Source organism: Cibotium barometz, chromosome 22 (assembly GCF_041138505.1).
Source record: "Cibotium barometz isolate CiBa-2024 chromosome 22, ASM4113850v1, whole genome shotgun sequence".
In the NCBI taxonomy this organism is placed as follows: Eukaryota; Viridiplantae; Streptophyta; class Polypodiopsida; order Cyatheales; family Cibotiaceae; genus Cibotium; species Cibotium barometz.
Genome location: NC_141067.1, coordinates 2,616,136 through 2,640,777, shown reverse-complemented (window position 1 = coordinate 2,640,777; position 24,642 = coordinate 2,616,136). Strand labels below are relative to the sequence as shown.

At 41.0% G+C, this 24,642-nt stretch overlaps 2 protein-coding genes across 2 annotated transcripts; both read right to left on the bottom strand.

Annotated features, from left to right (window-relative positions):
- Positions 1-1,604: 1,604 nt before the first annotated feature.
- LOC147626178 (oil body-associated protein 2C-like) lies at positions 1,605-3,145 on the bottom strand. Its single transcript, XM_086816880.1, has 5 exons — positions 2,984-3,145; positions 2,695-2,836; positions 2,401-2,483; positions 2,180-2,294; positions 1,605-1,926 (listed from the first exon to the last, which is right to left on the bottom strand). Exons 1-5 carry the CDS (start codon positions 3,137-3,139, stop codon positions 1,652-1,654), a joined length of 771 nt encoding a protein of 256 aa, XP_086673006.1. The 5' UTR covers positions 3,140-3,145; the 3' UTR covers positions 1,605-1,651.
- A 12,471-nt stretch (positions 3,146-15,616) lies between these two features.
- Positions 15,617-19,011, bottom strand: LOC147626177 (uncharacterized). Its single transcript, XM_086816233.1, has 10 exons — positions 18,926-19,011; positions 18,705-18,801; positions 18,511-18,590; positions 18,327-18,393; positions 18,177-18,245; positions 17,977-18,084; positions 17,813-17,875; positions 17,659-17,736; positions 15,974-17,557; positions 15,617-15,775 (listed from the first exon to the last, which is right to left on the bottom strand). The coding sequence occupies exons 1-10, from the start codon at positions 19,009-19,011 to the stop codon at positions 15,617-15,619; spliced, it is 2,391 nt and encodes a 796-aa protein (XP_086672359.1).
- Between the last annotated feature and the right edge of the window lie 5,631 nt (positions 19,012-24,642).

Here is a 24,642-nt window from a genome sequence, read left to right as displayed (position 1 = left end):
ATAGATGGTACTTAGTTCGACGTCATCCTCGCCTATGGCCTTATAGATGCTTGACTATATCATCATCGACAAGGATGTTTGGCGTGTGCTCGTTGAGGATCAAGATTGGGTCTTGGAACTACGTTCACGGGTGCATAGCGCAAGGCTACAAAAATGGTCGACCGCGAGGCTCGAAAGACGATGTATTTCCACAACTTGCTATCCTACTGATGGTCCGCACCACCAACCACATTTTTTCGACCAACTTGGCCATATTTTTCTGATTTCATCCCGTTCTGTATGAGTGATAGTGAAACCCGGACGGATGTCTCGGCATATTGCCCGATTGTGTTGTCGAACATCTCTGTCAAACCACCCCTTTGTTGGGGAATTTCGCTACCTTTGGACAATTAGAGCTACTACCGCCGTTTACTAGGGCTTCCATTCAAACCTTATAACACTTCTTCTTTTTACCTTCCAGTACCGGGTAAGTGTCAGACTCTATACATCTTGTTACCACTTAGTGGAGTCCTATGTTTTCAATAAACAGTCGCTACCCCTGGTACGTGTTGCTTTCCAAATCCTTCGCAGGGGGCCATTTTGCCGAGTTCCTTCAACATGGTTCTCTCAAGGGCCTTAGTATACCCTACTTGTTCACCCGTGTCAGCTTGGGGTACAGTTGGTTTTGCACTTTAAAGTTTCATCACCCTCCCAATTCCACTTCGTCACTTTCGTGTGCCCATCGAACTTGCCCTTTCGGGGTTCCTTCGAGAGTGATCACTCTTTGTAGATTGATTGAATGCAGAAACCCTACACTCACTTCTAGTACCTCTGGGTGTTGTCACCAACAACCTTTCTCGATTGACAGAATGTTTCGCTATAATGACACTTGAAAAAGCTTCTTTCAAGGTATCGTCACATTTTCAGTGCCATGAAGTTAGATCAGTGAGCTATTGCGCTTTCTTCCAAGGCCACCCCCTAGTTGTCATCACTCGATCATTTCCTTTTCCACTAAGTGATTGCTTAAGGACCTTAGCGTACGATCTGGGTTGTTTCGCTCTCGACTTTGGATCTTAGCACCTGAAGTCTATCTGTAGATGTGGTCCGTTCGAAATGAATCTCATCGGAAAACAAAAAGCTATGTATACAAGAAACAAAAGTTAATAGATTCTCAATTCTTTTCCCTTTCTCATGTTTCTCGTGAGTTCTAATGCCAGGTACTCTTCCAAATCTGTTGTTTAGAGAACTTGCAAATTCTCTCTCATGTGAGTTCTAATGCCAGGTACTCTTCCAAATCTGTTGTTTAGAGAACTTGAAAATTGTCACTACTAGTGAGCTGTGTTATTATGTTTGGTTGGGTTTTTGTTTGGAAATTTGCAACTGTCTCAGATCTATATTTTATAACTTGCAATTTTCAAATTTTGGATGAAATGCACTTTGGAAAGTTATTTGTTAACACACTCTAAATCCATATCATTTTCTCTCATGTCACATCACGATGTATGCATATTTATCATATGTCCCATCAAAAAAGATACTATCTGCTCGAATTTGAAACCTCAAATGAGCAGAGCAGCAGAAGTTACACATATGTCTAAACGTTTTATCAGTAGCAAGCAAGCAAGCAAGCAAGCAAGCTCGGCAGAAATCAGTCGTTTACACACCAAACTTCTCAAGGCGAGGAGCCAGCAGCAGGCGTCATGTCAACCTCCTTCAGCTCAACAGAAAATCCTTTTCCAGACTTCTTCCAATAGTCGGCCAACGGATGCATCGCCTCTGGCCCGGGAATGTCCGCCGCCCTACCTTTGGCCAGTTGGCGAGATGATATTTTGTACTTCTCATCACGTTTTTTCACCAATTCGTCGTCCATGACCTGCTGCTGCTGCCCAGGAGATGCCTCTTGGGGAGACATCATGAGTGCAGGAGCCCCCAAAGGAATCCGATCACCTGGGGAGGAGGGAAATCATAAAAGCGATCACCCACACACAATGAAAAAAAACCAATTTCAATTCGCAAAAGATCCCAATAATATAGCTACCACAGTTACACTAATCTGCAAAAGATCCCAATAATATAGCTACCACAGTTACACTAATCTGCACCGCCGCTAATCGTTAACCACAACCGATCTTTACCCCTCGACAATTGACGCCGATAAATTTCTTGGTGCAAAAACAAGATCAAGATAATAGAAACCTACCCCTATCGAACTGCCAGGTACACCAGAACTTCCCATAGGTTCTAGCAAGTTTCTTAAGCTCTTGTTTTTGCACAGACTCTGGAACCCCGGGATTAATCCATAACCCAGATCTTATCTGCGCTAATTAGTGAACAAGCAAAGTCAAATGACGGCATGCAATTGTAATAACAACAATTATGAATGCTTTCAGAAGCATCATAAAAATTTATACGTCAAATCACCTCATAAAAATGCGAGTGCCACAGCTTTTGTTCATCTTGCGGAAGTGCCAAGAAAAGACGGTCGGAAATTATGTATTCCACACCTTACAGATAACACACATTTTGCTCAGGAATACGACGCATGATCTTATAGATTCTAGATCAGCCGACCGAAAGCATGAGAGTGTACGAGTTGATACGCCCGCATCAGCCAATAATTTCTGTGTTACCTCTTGTTTCATAAAACTTCAAATAGAAGGGTGATATCAGAGAGGAGTTCAATGACAAAAGTAATGATTAATTTCTTTCACTCACCTATGAGGCGAGCATCGTTTTGATCTGAATCGAACACCGCACATTGCAGCAGGAAGTCCTCGTTTGTAAAACGTGTGGCAAAATGATGAGTTTCAATTTTGCGGCTCGTATCGTGAGAATACAGTGCCCACGTGCACACATGCTGCATGCAATTAGTGCAAGCGAATATTGATTGAGCAGAAGATATAAAATAGAAATAATAGCAGCATCTTCAATTATCAAGAGCTCAGACTATAACGAACGATCATGCTGCTGCTGCTATACATTTGACTACTATTTAAACAATTACCTGCTGGAACTGTTTGACAGGGGTGAGCGATTGAAGCAGCGTGGCACCCTTCTCCAGGATACTGGTGCCCAGAGACACGGGATCCCCCGGCACGTCGTGTGCCAGCGCAGGCGCCAATTTCCCTCCTCCTCGCGGGGCATGCTCGCTTGACGCCATTTCGATCCTAATCTCGGCGTGTGCATATATATATATATATATATAAACATACATACGTGAGTCTGGTTGCAACAACTTCACATTTGGAAAGCCGCCGCATGTTATGCCATGTCACAGTGTTCGTAGCCGAGTGTCGAGTGCACAGCGCGCAACATGGAGAGCATGCACAATTTATTTTCTGTGTAAAAAGCTAAATGTGCACCACATGAAATTATAGTTCAAGTGAATATATATGACACCAAAATGTTTTTTGCATTTCCATTAAATATATTCTGTGTGAGATTTTCAAGAATAAGAGTGTTTTTCTAAGGTTCCATTTGACTGCATAAGTAAGCTTGTTGGGAAAAAAAAACTGATTGAAAAATATGAAATAATAATCCCTTGTTTCTAAGGTTTAGCAACCAAAAAATAAATAAATAATCTCCGATGGTATTAGTTAATGCCCACCTTCTGTGGGGGCATTAGTTAATGCCTAAGGGTTAGCCTTTCTAAAGAACTAGTGGCCCACAATTGCCTTCGTTGATTGCCCTCTCTCTCTCTCTATAGTTTCTCTTTTAGGTCAATTTTTCCCCGCCTTTAAAACAAAACCAAAAACCTTCTTTTTAAAACTAATTCTGCTCTCCCCCCCTCTCTCTTTATATGTGTGTGTGTGTGTGTGTGTGCACACTAATTTATACACACACCAACCATTGGTTTTCTCTACCCCTTCTTTCATTTTCCCCTTCTCTCTCTCTCTCTCTCTCTCTCTCTCTCTCTCTCTATCTCTCTCTCTCTCACTCTCTCTCTCATTTTTCACATCTAAAACAAAACAACATACATTTTTTAAAAACTAATTTGACTTTGCTCCCCTCCCTTAGCTTCTAGCACTCCTTTCCCTTTGTCCTCTTTCCCTCCACCACCACAATTTCTTGCTATATGCCTGAACCGAATTTTAGGGTCAACTCCAACCTCCCTAATCACCATGTAATGCAAACGTTGTTTGCCTGACAGCCTGTAACCTCCTCTTTTGGAATGTACAACGCCAAGCCAAGTGCGCTCCCAACGCTGGGCTTAGCCAAGGCGGTAGTCCAACTATCTCAACCCAAACTGGGCAGGCTTCTTGCAAACAACAAAGCCCTCGCGAACAGATCACATACGGCCTATCCTCTTGTGAACAACACATAAAAGAACACTTGCGACACCACCTTATCATGGAATATATCCTCTTGTAACCACTTCCCTAAATCTGCTTTGGCTGGTGGACACCAGGATAAAAGACTATGGCACTGCACATTAAGAAGAGGCCTATCTCCTAATCGGTTCTCTGAAGAGACTCTCGTACATACCTTACACAGACTCACTTGCGAACTCTGAGGCTGGGCATTTAGTCTCGCTCTGCGATCCAATCCAGATGCAACTTCTTTGCATCCCTCTCTCCTCAACATTCGTGCTTCATCTCATATGGATCCTTTGGCTCCCGATTCCTCGAGCCCACTGACATCCTCATCTCTTCTTGAGCCCATATGCATCCTCCATCTCTCAGGCTCGTTGGCCTGCATGCATGAGAGGACATCTGCTCACCTACCTTACGTAGAGCTATTATGGTGGTGTAGCCTATAAACTTGAGTTCGTAGTGCATCTAGTTTTTCATGACAATGCGAAAAATTGTGCTCCATCAGGACAACGTACTTCGTCCTAAGTTTTGGTTGAGTTCTTGGAATCACAGTCACTTCCACATGAACCAGGGATGATTCTTGGGTTCAGAGATCAGAACATGAGATATAGTGTGTATAGGCACTTGTTAAGTGGAAGCGTAGCAACTAAGAACAATTACCAAATATTCTCCCCAGTTTGTTTTCGTGAACCAAAACTATTCTTAAAAGGGGGTAATGCCACGTATCTTGGAATGGCACGTGAGTGCTTGACTGGATGCGAAAACTGAACATCAAAGCATGGGCGGCAACTCCATGTGGTGTCTAGGGGTGAGGATACCTCGGTCGGAGTACTTTTGCTAGCCATAGAGCTAGGCGGCCGGGTGACCGGACGGGTGGATGTACAGGCTACTATGGACAACATGCCACATATTAATGGGAGGTATGTCATCCTCTATGGTTGGGTGGTGACTAGAGCTTGAGACCCTCTTGGCTATGGTGGAATCTAAGGGGATGTGACATAGAGAGAGAGAGAGAGAGAGAGAGAGAGAGAGAGAGAGAGAGAGAGAGTGAAGTAGAGAGAAAATTAGAGGGAGATAAAGAGAGAGAGTGAAGTAGAGAGAGAATTACAGAGAGTGAGAGAGAGACAGAGAGAGCTAGGCAGAGAGAAAATTCGAGACAGATAGAGAGAGAGTGAGTGAAGCAAAGAGAAAGAGAGAGAGAGAGAGAGAGAGAGAGAGAGAGAGAGAGAGATGGAGTTAGAGATAAGAGAAAGTTAGAGATATACGGTGCATAATGTACAATGCATCTGTATATGAAGTGCTCCTTTTACTTGAGCTCCTGCTAGCACAATTGTGCATATCCGCTCCTCACAAGGTATTTGCATGGCTCTCCATGTCTCTATCCTCAGGCTGCACATAGAGAGAGAGAGAGAGAGAGAGAGAGAGAGAGAGAGAGAGAGAGAAATCATAGAATTAGTTTTAAAAAAAGGTAGTTTAGTTTGTTTTAAATGGAAAAAATAAAAATAAACCTTTTTCACTATAACAGAATGAGAATTTAGCAGCAAAAATAGCAGCGCTTTTATAACTAGAAGGGTGCGGAGATGGGGAGCCTATATCGCTGCTATTTTTGCTGCAACACGTTCGCTGCTTAGCAGTACTTATTTCGCTGCTAAGTAGCGATATAACGCTGCTAGTTTCGTTGCTGAGTAGCGAATGTACTGCAGAATAAAAAAAAAGCTAGGGCAGACTGGGGAGTCTGCACAGAACTCCCCAGTCTGCGGCCCTAGTTTTTTTTTTCTAATGTAGATATAGTAAAACTAACATAACTTCACATCATCATGAACAAGTGTAATGTAAAACTTACAAATACCAAAAACAAAAGACATTTGCAAACCATGGTTTTAGGATTATCAAAATTCAATTACAATACTTAGCGGATTACATAAGTGTATGTTTCCAAAAATCTCATATACAAGATAAAGCGTAATAAAAATCTATGGAACTAGGGGCTATCTAGATCTCATGCTGTGTGCGATTGGTATTGTTCCTTGTGGCTCCAGCCCCTTCGGTTCTCCACAATAAAACTAACACATGTGAGAATATGTTTTGTAAAAACAAAGAGGTTTAGGGTTTAGGAATGTACTTACTTGCCATGCTTGCCAAGCATCTCCTCCAGTAATAACAATCCATCCTTCATCTTGCACCCTATCAAATAGAGCTTACAAACATGTTGTAATGCAAAATCATATTCCTCTTGCGTAGGGGGCGGTCCATTGCTTCAAGTTGTAGTTGTATAGACAAGTGAACATTTTAGAAAGTTGTTATTTAAGATGACCTTCTTTAATTAAAAGATAAGATATAATGTGAGGCTAACATATACTTACAAATATTATCGGGATATTGACTTCTCCTTCACGTGTAATATCGCGCCTCAAGTTATTTGCAATCTATCCAAGAAAAAATGTAAATACTTAAAACTCTTATGCATAGGAAGCTACCGGCGTGCGTTGGTTGCTACCAACATGCATAGGAAGCTACTGGCATGCGTAGGTTGCTACTACCGGCATGCATTGGTTACTACCAATGCATGCCGATAGTAGCAACCGACATGGGTCAGAAGCTACTGGCATGCATAGGTTGCTACCGGCATGCATTGGTAGCTTCTTACGCATGTATATCGGCATGCGTAGGTTGCTACCGACATGCATCGGCAGCTTCCTACGCATGTATGCTAGTTATGCATCGATAGCTTCCTACGCATGTATGCTAGTTATGCATTGATAGCTTCCTACTCATGTATCCCGGTTATGCGTGAGGCTTATGCATAAAAATTCATGCATAAAGTTTATGTATCCGCGGCTTATGCATTAGCCATATGCATAAGCTTTATACATAAGACTTGTGCATATGGCTTTATACATGCTTTTGCATATGGCTTTATACATGATGCTTATGCATACGACTAATACATAAGGCTCATGCATAAGCTTATGTATAAGGCTATACATAGAGGCTTATCGCTAATGCATAAGCTTTATACATGAGGCTCATGCGTAAGGCTTTATGCAAAAGTCTCATGCATAAACCTTATGTATAAGCCTCATGCATGAGGCTTATACATTTGGTAATGCATAAATCTTATGCATGAGGTTTATGCACTACCCTTATGTATGAGGCTTATGCATAAGGCTAATGCATAAGCTTTATCCACTAGCCTCATACATGAGGCTAAGGCATATGACAACCTCTAGAGAGGAGCTATGCTATCCATGTAGGGGAGAAAAAATAACAAATCCTAAAACTTACAAACCTTATAACATGTAAAAGCATAAGAGAGGAAATATAAAAGGAAGAGATCTCTTACCTTATGGGGCTTGTATGTGTGGATAACCTACAAAATCAAACCAAATAAAGAAAAAAAGTATTAGTAATCTTAATCTTAACCCTAATAGAAAGCATATACATTAATGAAAGATTTTACCCTAGCTTATTGAATCTTTCTTTTTCCCTTCTCATTATAGCTTAACCCTAAACCTAGCTTCTAAATAGAAAACATAATAGAGAGCTTTGATGGAGAGCTCTCCATCAAATCTCTTTTTTAGGGTTTCTATGTAGAAGCTAGGATTAGGGTCAAGCTTCAATGAGAAGGAAAAAAGAGAAAATAAAAACTTAAAAGAGAAGAAAGAGAAGGGAAATACTCACAAGAAAGCTTTAATAGAAAGCTTATTTGCATAAAAAATGAAGGAAAACAGTAGACATACCTTGCTTGAGCTTGATGAGGATAGGGTAGGAGAGGTAGAAGTGATAGACAAGGCAAAAAAATAGACATGTGTCGTCAAAGAATGAGGAAGGAAAGTAAGATATCATTCAAAAAAAGGAGCATGCCTACATTTTCTGCGGGTAGTGAGAGAACTAAGTGTAGCAGCAACTTTGCGTTGTAGCACACCCTCCAATCGCAACTATGGCCATCCTGTTGGCTGCAAGACTCTGCATCTCACAGTCCTTGTGTGTTCTAGTAGTGTGTCTTGGATTATGGCCTCGAGAGCAGTTATTAGCTTTCTAACCGATCTGCATGAAACAATACCGTTGTCAATACTGAAAGTTCTCTAACTACTTCTCCTTCTCTCTCTCTCTCTCTCTCTCTCTCTCTCTCTCTCTCTCCAAAACTCATTAAGATATATAAATAATGAATGTATGGACTTACTGTCTCACGGTGCCATGGAATTCTTCACCTGAATTGGCCAAGTAACAAGTCTTGGATTCCATATCGTAAAGGATCAAACTCCAGTGTGAACTAAAACATGCAATTAGGAGTATCAGAAGTAACATCAAAAATATATAGTAAATATAGGTCACAATACTAAGACTATAAATGAGATTGCATGTCACTTACTCTTCATTGTATGCCATTGGAATTATTTGAGCTACATCAAAATTTATCGAACTAAACCACAGATATACATCAACCAATGAAGTATGTTGTGCAGTGAGAACCGAGGAAAGAAGGGAATCTACAATATATACACGATTTTGAACATTGAATGGAAGATTTGATATAACCAAGCTACACAAGAAAACTACATTATATTAGTTACTTTGGACAAGCAACCCACTTTACAATCACGATGATGAAAAGGACGTAGCAAACCTTAGAACTGTTATGATAATTCTATCGTTGACCTCCCTTAAAACATTGGATAAAACATCAATCTCTCCGCATCGAAAGGGAAAAATTACATGGTGCCTCGCACCGGAAGTCTAACGTGAAACGAGGGGACAAAATAACTCAAAGCTCTCACATTCGACATGCATTTCCCAAATAGCCGATTTCTTTAACCGCAATTCTTGGAGCCTGCATCCCTGGCTTTGGTCACCAATCCTTTGTGCATTGAGCCTTGCGTTGAGCCTTCTGTCACGTGTATGACTAGCCTCTGTCACTTCTGTGATCTTAACTTTCTTCGTTTTCATTTGACAAAATAACACAAGAACAATACACCTAACAACACCTATGACAATAAAATAGGTCCAAATCACTACAACGCGATAGAGGCACATCAGACCTAATCGTCATACCCTCAGTGCACTCTAGTGATTTCTTGCACATAGTGTTTCATTTCATAAATTAGGGCATGGAAATAAGTAATAGATAACATACACGACACTATGGGGCACTTACTGTGTGTCTTATGTTTATCACTATGGATTTATCTGCTACCTGTAATTTTTTCATTTGTAATTTCTTCATCCTCAAGTAGCACATGCAGGTAGCAGATAAATCCATAGTGGTAAGCAATGAGACGACACTATGGATTTATCGCAAGTGTTGTCTCGTTGCTTACCACTGTGGATTTATCTGCTACTTGCATGTGCTGCTTGAGGATGAAGAAGTTGCAAATGAAAAAATTGAGGAGAAGCCAGAGGAACCTCCAAGAGAAGAAGATAAAGTTCAAGAGATTGCGGAGGAGATAAACTTGGCTGCTGCGGAGAGGGACTTAAGTGAGCAGTTGGATATTGATGCGCTTAGAAGAGAAGACACCTTAGTGGTTACAGGTGACGAGCAGCCCTCTATAATAGAGGAAGCAGGGGACATTCCAACCCCACTACTCCCCACATTTCCTATTGGTGACAAAGAATATTTGTTAATTACAGATATTCAAGCTGTCTTTGACATAAGGGAAGACTACTGTCTGGCCATCATTGCATAGAATCTTGAGGAAGATGAAAATTTTGTGGATCCAGATTTGGATAAGTATCTCTTGTTGGATACAAATGTCAAGGACAGTGAGTTCCATTCTGCTGCTGACACATTATCCATGATGTACAAGGATGCAAAAAGCTATGAATCCAGCCTTCCCAACTGAAGGGGAATTTCAGGCTATTTAGCAAAGACTTAATATTTCACACATGGGAAGGGAAGGGGCGTCCTCATCGACAGTCCAAGACACTAACTCAACAATCAATATATGGACAAATGATTTACTTGTTAATGACAAAAATCAGAAGGTGTGTTTACTTGTTAATTACTTTTTATCGTGCTGAGTAGCTTATTCTATTTGTTGTGTTAGCTCATCGACAATATTATTTTGCAACTGGTTGTGTTTGAGGATGGGTTTCTCAGTCGCGGAGCATGCAAACGCGTGGGAGGACTCGGAATAGACTCAGCACTGGGAGAGTACATAAACGGATTGAAGTTTTCACAATTCATTATATTCCACAAGAAATTCTCGAAAGACAACGCAGAATTTTCTTTATTTGCAATCAAGACATTATCTAGATACCTTGGGGAATATCCCATCAGGTGGAATGCAGACAAAGTCATGCTTTTGGAGAAGCAGTTAGCATTGCGAATCTTTGGGCAGGGCCCTGGAGTCTATGCACTAAGGAGTAAATATTACTTAGCCTATACTGCTTATGGATTGGCGTGTGGGATTAAGGATCCCAATATGCTAAGTGATTATCGCAAAAGAGAGCTTCTGAGATTCACAAAACCGAGGGTTCCTCCAGTTTGCCAGTTATAGGATGTTGCAGAGCCATCTTCAAAAAGGGCAAGGCTTCATGCACCCGAGGATGTTAGTGAGCAAGTTAAGGAGTAGTAGTATATTCCTTTCTCTTGTAATAATATTCTCTCGTGTAATGTCATGACAGTTTTGCATATGATCATTTCTGAATTTGAAATGTTAATCACGGATCTATGGATATCCAAATCTTTCCATTTCTTTGTTTTGTTACTCGCCATTCTGCATGCTTAATACTTGTATTTGATCTCCTCCATATATCTTGTTTTCTTTCTTTCTTCACAAGTTTTACTGCTTGATTAATTTGGGATGCTTTGAACTGCTGCTTCTTTTTGGCTTTGTGTACAAGCTTCCTATATGTCCACTGATGTAATTCCTCTAAACTGTTAGCTTTTTCTGCTCCTCCACCATGTCTTGTATGATTGAAATACCGAGAGCATGCTTGATAATGTGTTTTCTCCATTCCTTGGGTTGACCATATTGATAAACTACCATACTTCTTTGCAAACCAAGGGGTATGATGGTATATAATATGCTTCAAGAGAATAAAAGAATACATTAAATAGTATATTTTTTAATATACAGTATAAAAACTAGTTCAATGCATAATCAATCTAATACCATATAGTGGGTGATGTGCTGATCCGTTCGTGCATCAATCATTGATCTCTTGAACTCATCTAGCACTGTTTGAAATATCTCATAGTCCTCCTTCGTCCACACTTTCTTGTCACACAGAACTTAAACATAGTGTCTAGAGATTTCCACACCTTGGCTTTCTGTGTTCTTGCTTGACCATTGTCTGCATGGTCTACTACTGCACTGTGAACGCACTTCCATCTGTTGTATTTTACGATCTGCACTGATCGTCTTCTTCTACGACCTTCTGGTGTTGGTTCAAATAGAAACCTTCTTGCTTTAACACCCCCAATGGAAGGTTTCTTAGGTACATTCTTCCCATCCTTAGACCTTTTTTCATCTTGTTCAATTTTTGCATGTCCACCATGCAAACCAATGTCTGATAGAACTTTCTCTAGGGCTTTGATGGATGTAACCTTTGCTGTATTGGGCTTTAGAGTCCATGAAAAACATATGTATAAAAACAAGAGTTTTTCAATGATTCTGCAAAGAGCATGCATTGTACAAATGTGGACACTTGACAATGGAATATCGAGAATTGGCTTGAAGTTTGGGTCTTTCAAGTGCCTATCCGGTGCCTTTTTCCAATACCTCTTATCAAACACCTTTGTAGTACTGCACATGCAATATAAGCAGGGACTTTTTGAATTGGCACCCTTTGATACATTGTGCATACATTTTAGAGTTTTAAGATCACTCGCCATATGCCACTCCACCTTATATTGTCCCATGCCTTCCACATCCAAGATTTTGCCATTTCTCTGCTCGCTCTCGCTGATGATCTCGGGTATCAATGTCTTATGAAAGACCCAATGCAGAACATCAAAATTCTTTGATTCTACCTGCAATACATAAGAAACATAGGAATGCAACACCCATTAGTGTTCTTTATATGTAATTCTTTTTTCACAAACATATCCGAGTCTAATAAATTTTACCTCAAACGATCCCAACGATAATATATTATTTTCAGATTGAACACAACCATCTTGGATCATCTTTGAGAATAGATGTATCAAGTGCCCTGTTCATTAGTGTGATGGTAACCGTTTCTAACTTTCTCTCCTTCACAATTTAACACTCATCAAGCTTTAGCACAAATTTGAGGACACCATCACATTCTTTAGGAGTAACTTCAAACAACTGAACAGCGTATGATTATAAGACCTCCAAGTCGTAGAAAATATTATTGTATCTATTGTAGACCACATCTCCTGTTGGTGCAGCATAGGTGTCTTCAATATGAAATGGGGTTCCTAGTGCTTGCAGTACCTCTTCGTTTACTTGTTTACGCATTTTTTTAACCAAAGAAGGATTTGGCAATAATGATCCTTTCATACTAGAATCCTTCATCTTTTCCTGCAAAGTCTTATAAATGGCTGAGTACCCTCTGTGTGATATACCAACCTCATCAAGTATTGCCTGGAGGCTGGATGTCCTGTGGATTGAGTTGATTATCTTTGAAAAAGTCATGTATTTGCTTTTCTGAGACCTTCTTATATTTCTTCTCGTTCATCAATGCTTCTGCATACTGGCGATCTAAAAGAAGACATAAATGTGCGCTAGAAGGTTCTGTCGTTGATTCTTTATCAAGGTGCAATAATGATCTGATATCATATTAAAATGCAAAAATTGATATACATGAACATATGCAATAATGATTGCTATTCATAAAATATCACAATAGAAACAATAAACCAGTTAATAGAAAGGAGCTTACTTGATTGCATGTATTCTCTTCTTGATTCCACCACCTCCTAACTTCATTTGCTCAATATCCCTTAGTTTTTTTTGTCGTCTATGGAGACCTAATGAGGTTTTCTTATGTCTTAAATCAGACATTTGTTTTTCAAGCCCTAAAATGGTTTCCTTATTGCTTAATGACTTTTGCACACAATGCTCCATGGTTTTCTTCAAATGAATGTTCTCCTTCTCAAACAAATCTCTTTCTAGTTTAAGAACATTGCTTGTTGCTTCCAAATGATGTGTGTATCCTAGGAGCCCATTATAGCCATCTCCAACAAAGTTAAGTAGAGATGTATTCCTAAATGGGGGTGTGGAGTTTGTAAAAGGTTCTTTTGGATATAACCTCCCATCAATCCATAAATCTATGTTTTTATTCCCTTGTATCCTCAACATTTTTTTAGAAGCAGTACACAAAGTATTAGTTTTATTTCTCTTACTTAGAGGTTCATATTCATGTTCAAGCTCGATGTGCAGGTTGTAAATGTTTCTTTTCTCTGTATTCCTTCTTGTTCTTGATCCCTCTGCCATCCTCTTGACTCTCTCTGTGTTCCTTCTTGCTCTTGATTAGTAGAAAAATCTGAATGGAAAAAGAAAGGTGCCAAAATAGTAAAAAGAAGTAAAGAGTCCAACTAATTTACAAGATTTTAAAGGTACCAATACCTGCAAACTTTGATATGTAATAACTTCGAAATTTGAGGTAAAGTTTCTTGCAGGGAGGGAAGTCGAAAACCTTTGAAATTTGAGGTGAAATTTCTTGCAGGGAGAGAACTCGAACTATTTTTGGATAATCCTTGGTTCAAATTTCAAGATTTCGGCTTGTACGTAGAGATTTCGAGATATAAGCCATTAAACTTGGAGAATTGACCAATTCATTGTTCACGTAGTACATATAGTACATGAATAGATTGAAGACTTCGAGAACTGACAATATTCTATCATTTTTATGTATATTTAAGAATAGAAATATGTCTTCTATATCTCAAGAAAATGCCAAGAGAAAATATGCCAAAATCAATTTCATCTTATTTTTTAGGCTTTTTGGATTATCTCTCTCTAAGCTTAGTTGGCACTTCTTATAGGGTCCAAAGTTGAGTCCAAAGTTGAGTCCAAAGTTCCCCTAATGTCGTCGAACGATGTCTTTCTTGTTTGGAGAAACTGCTCTGTCCAAAACTTGACATCTCCTTCACCTCTGAGAGAGAGAGAGAGAGAGAGAGTATCTCACGAGACCACTACTCTCAGAGGAGTGGAGTTGTGAAGACGTTTCAGTTGGCTCCACTTTTTTCAGTTGGCTTCACTTTTTTAAAAATGTTTCTTTAAAGTCTTTTTTTAGAGGAGTGGAGTTGAAGACGTTTCAGTTGGCTCCACTTTTTTCAGTTGGCTTCACTTTTTTCAAAATGTTTCTTTAAAGTCTTTTTTTAAGATTGAGGCACCCTTTGAATTACCAGTACGAAGTGCCAAATAGCTCTATACCTGGGTGTCCATGGACACCAGCTATTGAGCCACCTATTCATGCTTTCACCCATTTACCCTTAGTTGAAAATATTCATAAGTCTCCTTGTCCCCTTAATGAATGAATGAATGAAAGATGCACTATGGTCCATCATTGTGGAACCATATCATTGGCATAATATATGACGACCTCTAACTTTTTCTCCTTCTTAAACAAGTTGCAAACATCCCTTTGTGAAAGGGTGTCTTGCCACTTTGCCACTATTTTGTGTTTTTATTATAAATAATAGCTACACTTAAATAAAAATTCTAATAAAAAACATATTTACACTTGAATCCAAAATCTTCAAAAACAAAACACCAGAAAACAAATCTCCACCCTGGCATTGCTTGATGAGTGACTTTTATTATAAACAATAATTACTAATTTAGACTTACACAAATAATAAATGCTAATCAAAACATGTGTACACCAATTCAAAAAATCTCCAAACAAAAATCACAAAATAAACCTTCTCCCTTGGTTTGCTTATTAATGATTGATCCCAAGAGCTTAGAGACTTCTTTGAAATCCTTGTTTTGGTTACATTGTACACCCTCATCTCAAGTTATAAACATGACTCCTTTGAAATCATTCTGGATATCTGATCAGGTCGATGAAACACTTAAACCTAACTGACTAGCGCCTTAATGAGGTAGTTTAGTTATGGATACATCATATCTGATGATGCGATAATGGAGGCTGTTCAAAAAGACCATGAAAACGGTCAAAATTGGCATTAGTTAACAACCTGCAATCGTCTCACCAAAATCTACATGGAGGTGCCAATGTTGAACGGAAACGAATTGCCAAAACGAAGGATGGAATTCAACCAAGTGCCGGATATAGCTACAAAGAATCTCGCATACAATCGAGGAATATATTGCTACAAATGCTGAGACGTTTGATGTGTACTTTAGGGACATCTGAGTGAGAGAGAGTGAGAGAGAGAGAGATCATACCGTTCCATAATCGATCTTGTTGGAAGGTGGTGCAAACCTTTGGTCATATTGTTGTGTTGATGGTGTTGGATGCTGCACGTCATCTTGTCTATGATAGTATGCTTCTCCCTTGGTAGGACTTAGGTCTAGGGATCGCGGTTGGACGTTGGACAACTATCGAAAGATCTTAAGAAGTAAACCATTAGTAGGATAGTTAAAGAAGAGAAGAATATAATATTGAAGCCATAATTATTTAGTTAATGTTTTCTAATGGAAGATTGTTTATTTTTTCTCCAATGTAGACTCCTTAAGTTGATGAGCTAAAGATGCATGCAAGCTGTCTTCTGGTAATCACAGAATTCAAATACTCACATATTGTGTCGTAGGACTTTCACCAGCTACTGCGTTTGTCGCATTGAGAGCAGCTATATTATTCGACGAATTTCCAAGAAAAGGCCTGGTTTCTGAATCCTCCAAATTAGGAGATAGATTAAGGAGGTGAGATTTTATATTTCCTCCTAAGGGCATTCTATTTGCAGCAGCAAACTGTGGTTGACTGGATGCCCCCATGATTGCACCAAATGCCTTAGTGTCGCTTCTTGTTAATGCACTAGCTGGGGACCTTTTGTGGGTATCAATTTGAAGAATGAACCGACCACCACCCCAATCCACTGCGCCTATTGTAGACTTGACTGCATGCGCGGATGAGGGATAGCAGCTACCATCTTTGCTTGTAGCTGCTGCTATATTATTGTTGGGTTCCACATCATATGCCTTTTGGTACTGACCTGTCGAAGCAAAATTATTTCCCTTGGAAGCGGCCGTGGAGGAGGAGCTCTCGGCCTCTAGTTCAACTAGTGCAGGTTGATCAAGTACTGGTTGCAGAGTTAGTGCTCTGCAGCTATTCAGGGCATGTGATGACGATGTCTCATCCACGTTGGACCCAAATCCGGCTTGTTGACCACCTCCAAAGGCCATGTTGCCAATTGAAGTCGTCATCTCATCTAACGCACTATCCAAACATTGCAAGGGTACGGATCTTCTCCTCATATTTACATTTTTGAACTTCTTTTGTGCCCAATTATCTTCCTGAATATCGTTCATCATGAAGCCTCCTGTGGTAATTTGAGGCTTGCTTGCTTGATCATGGGGGACTTTTTCTTTGTTATAATGGCCGCCAGGCGCTCCACCCTCATGATATCCATATTGATCTACCGTGTATCTATCACCTGCAAGCAACTCGCTACTGTGACGGGCCGCATCATGCATATGTTCTTGGTACTCTTGGGGCTCTCCATCTCGATTTGGCTGCAACTGCACTGCAGTGTATCTATTATAATTGTTCGACCTCGGCGGGTCCCAAACACCATCACTATTCATAGGTTGGGCATTTTTGGCATGCAGGGGGCTCTTATTAGATGCTGCAATATAGTCGACTTGGTCTTCGACGTTTCGATGATCAAAGTGGGAAGAATAATTATCTGCAGCTGTGAGGTGGCCGGCACGTCCTGGAGGGCAACGGCTGTCAATATCTATATGGGGAGGATTCGATCGGTCGTCGTCTCGCCTCCTGGGAACCCCATAGTTGTCATCATGAAAGTCACGTGATCGCAGCTGACAATTATCGTCTTCTTGTCTCGGACGACCCGGGCGCCCTTCATCCTTTCTTGCGTTCTCTGGGGCTCGCCGTCGACGATCGTCGCCCACAATTCTTGATCTCATGTCCCCGCCTTCTCGCCTGGAATCCTCCTGATCATCGTATTCGTCTGATCTCGGCCTGCTGCTGTCGCCCTCTGCAGCTCTTCTTGATCTCAGCTGGGAACGACGTCTCTGTCCTACTACTCTACTCGTGTTGACGACGACGTCGTCGTGGTAGTCAGAGTCATCGGAATATATTCTCGTCTCTCCATTGCCTGAAGCTTCGATGATCTTAACCCACGATGTGATTAACCCCTCCTGCGCCTCATTTGAAATCTATATTGGTTACTTCACTTCATGAGCTTAATTTTCACTAGTTTGATTGAGTGGAAGGTTGAGGTCGCGGCTTGTAATTATACCATGGAGGCGGGACTGCTGAAAGCTATATCTTTGGTGTTAGGCACCATGACCTCGAACTCCGTGCGGCTGCGAGACATCTGCTATCACGGGAGCCAAATATATATCGCATAATCCGAGCATTTTCAATATAAATTAGCATATCCGGACGAATACCTGCACTCTTGCGTTCACTAGCGTCGTAACATAGCGAACATGCTTTCCGACGATATCCGCGCTCTGAGTGACATCAAATAGAACCGCCATGCAAAGCTGCAGGTCCGAAACTAGAGCGAGAAAAACTCCAAAATGGGACGGTGTAGGCAGAGTTTAGATCATACCATGAACAGTAAAAGTTTCCCAGGCACCACAATGACGAACCGTTCATCCTTTTTATAGGCTGTTTTCGCTTTTCGAAGAAGTAAACCGTACTTCATGATATACTTGTCCTTTTGTTGCACAGATCAATGTTAAATCGAAGCAAGAGGCTACAGTCTGCAAAGAGAGAGAAAGAGAGAGAGAGAGAGAGAGAGTAGCATACCATCCCACTAACACCGTTTCTCTTGCCGAGTTCTGAAGCCTCTTCTGCTGACAGGTTATTACCAACACTCTGCCATTCACAGCCTTGCGCAATCAATATTATACGCCTAGATTTCTGAGAAGCGTATTATGTTTAGTAACGGTGATTCACCTCTAGTAGATGCGCGATCGTCCTCTTCTCCTCTACATTTTGAGCCATAATTTCCCATTGCTCCCCCCTGTCAAAGACATAATTGCTTGAGCGATGCTGCAACGTCGTCACACTTGCTTGAGGTAATGGACGTCCCTCGACTGCATATTACTGTACATTTGCACTATAGTTTCTCGCCACTTACTCGAATCGAATAGAGAGAAGAGTGTCGTCCTCCGTGCCACCTCCACCGACAGTTCTTCTGTAACTTGGAAAAGTTGCGGACTGCACCATCGTCAGCCGTCATTAAGTAAATCAACGTCAGCCGTAGCCAGCAGCTAGAGAGTACGAAGGCAAACGTGAGCACATTTATGTACATCTGTGATCTAGCAAGCTTACAACGACAATCCGGTCCTTGTCCTGTAGGAAAATCGTCTCCATCACAAAGTCGAACTCAAGGATAGCTCTCTTCCATTCACCCTTCTGCACACGACTGCTGTGATGCAAGTATTTCTCTCCGTATATAATTGCAGGGTAGTAAAATGCTCTTAATTTTACTTGCCTTTTTGGCGAGGCTCGTAGCAAGTCCGAGCAAGCCAAACGCCCCCTGGTTGGCATACCCTCGGCTGTCCGCGTGATTGCTGTAGGCCACCTGAAAAGAGAAAAGTTGGGCGTATGAAAGCCGTGGCAACGATCCGGCCGCCATGCGCGAGTGGCACTTTACTGTTATCTCCAAGAACGTTGATAGGAGAAGCCGATCATCGTGCTTAGTCTCTATAATATTCTATCCACAGAGTTAGCGTTGGCATTGCTGTCGCAGAATCAACCAACCATCACGACCTTTAGTGCACGTAGTTTTATTTTTTGAACTCTTCTTTTTTTGTGTTGTCCGGGTATCTAAATGTTCATGGACCAGCGTGCTTGATTTCGTTTCACTTAAATAAATAAGTGCTCATTATCATTCTGATTCGTAGCCATGGCATGGCGTTTGTTGGTTTCTTTTTTTCATTTCTTTCTTTTTTTTGGTGAAAAAGGGAAAAAATCAATTATTCAAAGGAACTCATAAAAAATGATAATGAACTATATGAACATCAATAAGCGTTTTTTTTTGAGGTGATGTATGGAACATTGATTAAAATTAGGTTGTGTGAGCCTTCACTTTAGTCCTGCTAAGTAGGGAGTGGGTTGATTTTGGGTGGTCAGCACCATAAATTGATTTGGACCGTTCATTTATGGCATTTTTTACATTTTAATCCTAGATAAAGATCCAAACATCCACCCGTGAGAGACTACAATTCTCTGTAGAGGTAGAACCCTTCCTTAGTAGAGGAAAAAATGCTCAAAAAAGAGAGGGTGGTGCTCCCTTCGTGGCTACCCCTATCAAAGGGAGACTACATTTTGGGTGGATAAATTGATTTGGACCATTCATTCTTTTTTTTTCCATTTTAAAAGTTTTTTTTTCTAGATAAAGGTCCAAAAGCAAACGTCCACTAGTGGGAGCCTACAATTCTCTCAAGATATAGAACTCTCCCTCCATAGAGGAAAAAAATGCTCCAAAAAAGAGAAGTGGGTTCTCCCTTCATGGCTACCCACAATATCAGAGGAAGACTACATCTTGGGTTGTTAAGAAGACGGCGCGCAGGTGGGAGGGCGGAGCCTATAATGCCAAGTGCTATGACCATCCCTATTGGTGGTAAGGAATGAGCCATCACTCTAAGTTCATTTAGAATCATGTGATCGGAGTCTCCTCCCCCAATGTCCACATAGGGTGTGGATAATGTATGTCCAAATGGGCTTTGTTGGAGGCGTGAGAGTACACTCAATATCCTCACTGCAAAATGAGCTCACCAAATATGCCAAGCTGCAATGTTGCTAATAATCTCCCACCTCTAGTGAGTGAGGGGGGGTCAACCTCAGCACTAAGTAGCACGCGTTGACCGTCAAAGTAAAGTGAAGGGATCAACAGTGGTAGTCGTTTCTGCGAAGCGGGTTGAATTTGGGCCATCCAATGGACGGCTGCCATTTTTTTTAAGGCTCAAGAAAAGACACACTATATATATTTGCTTTTGGTAGTTTCTCCACAGTGGAGACTTTGACGTAATGGTAAAGCTGTAGGATTTCAATGTCGTGACTCAGGTTCAAAACCTCGCGCCCTCCTCCCCCCCCAACATTTTTGTGCCGCCCTTAGGACTTTGAAATTTTTCTAAGTCCCCAAGCTAAATGGGGGCCCCACATTTTTGTAAACCTGGCCATGCCGGGAAAAAAGCTCGCCGACGGTTGGACTATCGTTGGCGGCCAAAAAATGGCTAGAATCTGGCCAGTCGGTTAGAATTTTTTTGTAAACCCGGGCCAATTTTATTATAAACCCGGCCATATACATTTGTAAACCTGGCCACGCCAGAAAAATGCTCGTAGATGGCCAGACTATCATGGACGGCCAAAAAAATGGCCAAAATCTATGCTCCTCAAATGGCCGGAATTATGCCCCTACACCAATGACCGAGAAATTTTTCCAATGACCCGGAAGCCTTTTCCAAACGGCCAAATATTTTAATTGGGTCGGGTTTACAAATTTGTAAACCCGGAGCCGCTAAATCGAACGGCAGATCTGGCCTTGATTTGTGTGCTGAGGGCTCCCTACCCTTGATCCCTTCGCTTCACTTCGTTGACGACGTGTGTGATATAGTGCTAAGGGGGGGGGGTCAAGGGGTCAGGGGGCACCAAAGCTGAGGATTGTGATCATAACCTGTGAAAGCTGAAGGACAATGCCATGGCCATCCTCCTCATATAGGAGACATGGAGGACCAACTACCTCTGTGGTGTCCCCCCCCCCCCCCCCCCCGCCGAAGGTAGTAATGCAATTGTAAAGAGGTGGAGGCCAAACTTATTGTGCCTTTGACATGCAATCCTAGGGACGGTGATGTTGAGATTCCCAATGAAAACTACACCTCGAGCAAGTGGGTGGCCGTCTGATGACGATAGCCACACCCAAGTTCCCACTATGTGTAAGCTACTAAAGGAAGAGAGCTCTATCTCGCTTACAATCCTTTGTGAGTGTGTGTGGCCATGTTATTGCTAGGGTTTGGAAAGGCAATGCCTTCCTCTAGACTTGGGTATCTCTTGCTTCTTGCAAGTCTAGGCATCGCTAGTGTGTGGTTTGGAGCGTTCGGTGACCATACAAGCCATTTTCTTCATAGCATGCACTATCTATAATCCATGGGAGAGCCACTTGACAAGTAGTAGCTACTACAAGCAGGTTTCAACAACAGATGGAGGTGAAGCCCCACCATGAGCTAGCTAATTGGGCAAGTCCCAATTGCATACAAGCTAAGGTAAGGTAAGTACCCAAACTTGTTAATAAGTGGCACCACTATTAGGGGATCTATCCCGAGTCACCTATATACTCAATCACCACCGCTTCCAAAAGTCAAAGAGGAGAGATCCAATGTCATGTCGCCAAAAATCCATTCAGTACCAGATGGAACAATGGGAAGAGTTCTTTTCCCACACAATCCTCTTTCATACTCAAGTTTCCAACAGTGCATGGGTCTAGACAACCAACGATTGGTAACTCTCATGCTCAAATTAATCGCCCAAAGAAGCCCTTCTCCAATGTCAAAAAGCCTATCTATACAAGGGAAGGCATTCCAAAGATTCAATAATTGAGGAGTAAGGGGTTATGCTTTACTTGTGGGAAAAAGTGGAATAATAAGGTCAATGTGAGCATGATTATTATGGATGAGGATGACATAGATGAAAATGATGATGTGGTGGAGGATGCTTATGTGCGGGTAATAAGGTCAATGTGAGCATGATTATTATGGATGAGGATGACATAGCTGAAAATGATGATGTGGTGGAGGATGCTTATGTGGATTGCCATGAGAAGGTGGTGGAGGATGCTTATGTGGATTGCCATGAGAAGGTGGTGGAAAATTCTCCTTCTATGGATAACCATGAATTTTCATTTGATCTAGGTGGCAAATCAACCCATGTACATGCTATATCACATGATTTGCTTGTGGAGTGTAAGGGAGCCACTACTTTGAGACTTCAAGGCACTATCAATGGAAGAATGGCTCATATTTTAGTGGATTTAGGGAGCACACATAGCTTTATCAACTCTAAATCTATCCAAAATCTAAGATTACAACCCATAGAGCTTTTACATGCATGCATAATTTGAGAGTTCAAGTGGCAAATGGGGAGAATGAAGTTGTTGCTTCTATGTAGAAGGGCCTACTACCATGTTCCTCGCATCCAAATACTCTTTGCAAGCCAATCTTGGGGCCTATTGGTTTCATATTGGGATGTGATTAGGTGAGCACTAATTTGGGTGAGATTTGATTGGACCTTGGTCACATGTATATCAGGTTTATACATAGTGGACAACTTGTGACTCTCAATGGCATTGGTTTCTCAAAGCTATCCCTCCCAAGTAATTGAAGATGGAAATGAAGAATTTGAGCTCCATATATGCGTTGTAACTCATAAAGAATGTTGAAAATAAAAGTGGATGAATCCTTGACAAAGAGATCGCTCAATTTTTGGAGGAGTATAAGGATGTATTTCAACTAATTCCAAAGTGTTTGGCACCAAAGAGGGATGTTAACCATGCGGTTGAACTCAAGAAAATGCTCAACTGGTCAAACAAGCCACCCTATAGAATCTCTAAGTTTAAGAGAGGAGAGGTTGCCAAGCAAGTGCAAGAGCTTATGGACATAGGATTTGTGCAACCAACTCAATCTCCATTTACATTCCCATGATATTAGTCAAGAAGAAGGATGGTACATATAGGATGTGCATCAGTTTATAGATATCTTAACAAGATAACCATCAAAAACCGCTACCCCATACCTAGGATTGATGATCCACTTGATAAGCTATAGGGAGACCTAGGATTGATGATCTACTTAATGAGGTCAAAGGAGCTAAGAATAGATCTCAAATCTTGGCTCGGGGGGTTCACTATATGTAAACTCTCTATATTATGTGCGTTCAAGGCCTAATTTAAAAACCCCTTATCTGTAAAATTTTTATGAATAAAACACACCCTTTTTCTATTCACTCTATAAATACCCCCTTTAAATGGTACCCTTCTGTATGTAAAAAATGTGTTAAAAAGGGATTTAAAAAACCCTTTTTGTTAAACCCACATGCTATACTTACATATTTATGAGTGACCCCTCCCCCTCCCTTGAGAATCTGGGTATCACCCAATAAGAACGAAGGATGGGGATAAGTTCAAGATGGCTTTTCACACCAACAGAGGGCTTTTCCATTTTATAGTTGTGCCTTTTGGAAATGTACCCGCAAGCACTTATGAATAAGATTATTCAACCCTTTCTTTACATGTTTTGCATGTGAGGGAGCATAAATTATATACCAAAGAGGGTAAATACTATTTTGTGGAGTGTGACGTTAAGTATTTGGGACACACTATGAGTTATGAAGGCATTAAATTGAATCCCAATAAAGTGTAACGCGTCAAAGAATGGCCTACTCCAACTAACACTACACACTATGAGTTATGAAGGCATTAAATTGAATCCCAATAAAGTGTAACGCGTTAAAGAATGGCCTACTCCAACTAACACTACACAATTGAGAGGATTCTTGGGGCTTTCTTCCTTTTATATGACGGTCCTTAAGCATTATGCATCCATTTCCACTCTTTTTACCGATAGGATAAAGAAAGAGGCTTTCTTTTGGGATACTATAACAGAGAAGAGCTTCCAAGAGCTCAAGGAGATCCTCACTTCACCCCTATCTTGGTATGCCGCCTTGATTTTTCCCTAGATTTTACCATAAGGGTGGATGCATATGGTAGCAGTATTGGGGTTTTTTTGTACCAAGAGCATGGTGTGATTGCATATGAGAGTAGAAAGCTCACCACAAAGAGAGGACTTTGCATGTTTACGAGCAAGAGATATACATGCAATTATGAAGTGACCACTACATTTGTGGGAGTTATTTCAAGGGTGAGAAGTGATTGCTCAATGACTTTATGTCTCGACCCAATCTATCTCCCCAAGAAAAGAAGGCGGTTGGAGACTCTTCAAAGCTATGATTTTGAGATCTCATATATGCCTGGAAAAGATAGTGTGGTGGTGCTGATGCTCCTTTCCATATGTGGACATGTACTCTTTCTTCTATTTCAGAGATCTACAAAGATTGGATTGCCGATAAGAAGAGTACTTACTTGATCATGTGGCTGACCCAATGTTTGTAACACAGCTATTTTCCACTAGCACATACACATGGGGATTTTAAACATAGATCTTGGGCATGGGCTAGTGTGGACATATCTTTAGAGTAAGTGAGTATATAAGTCATT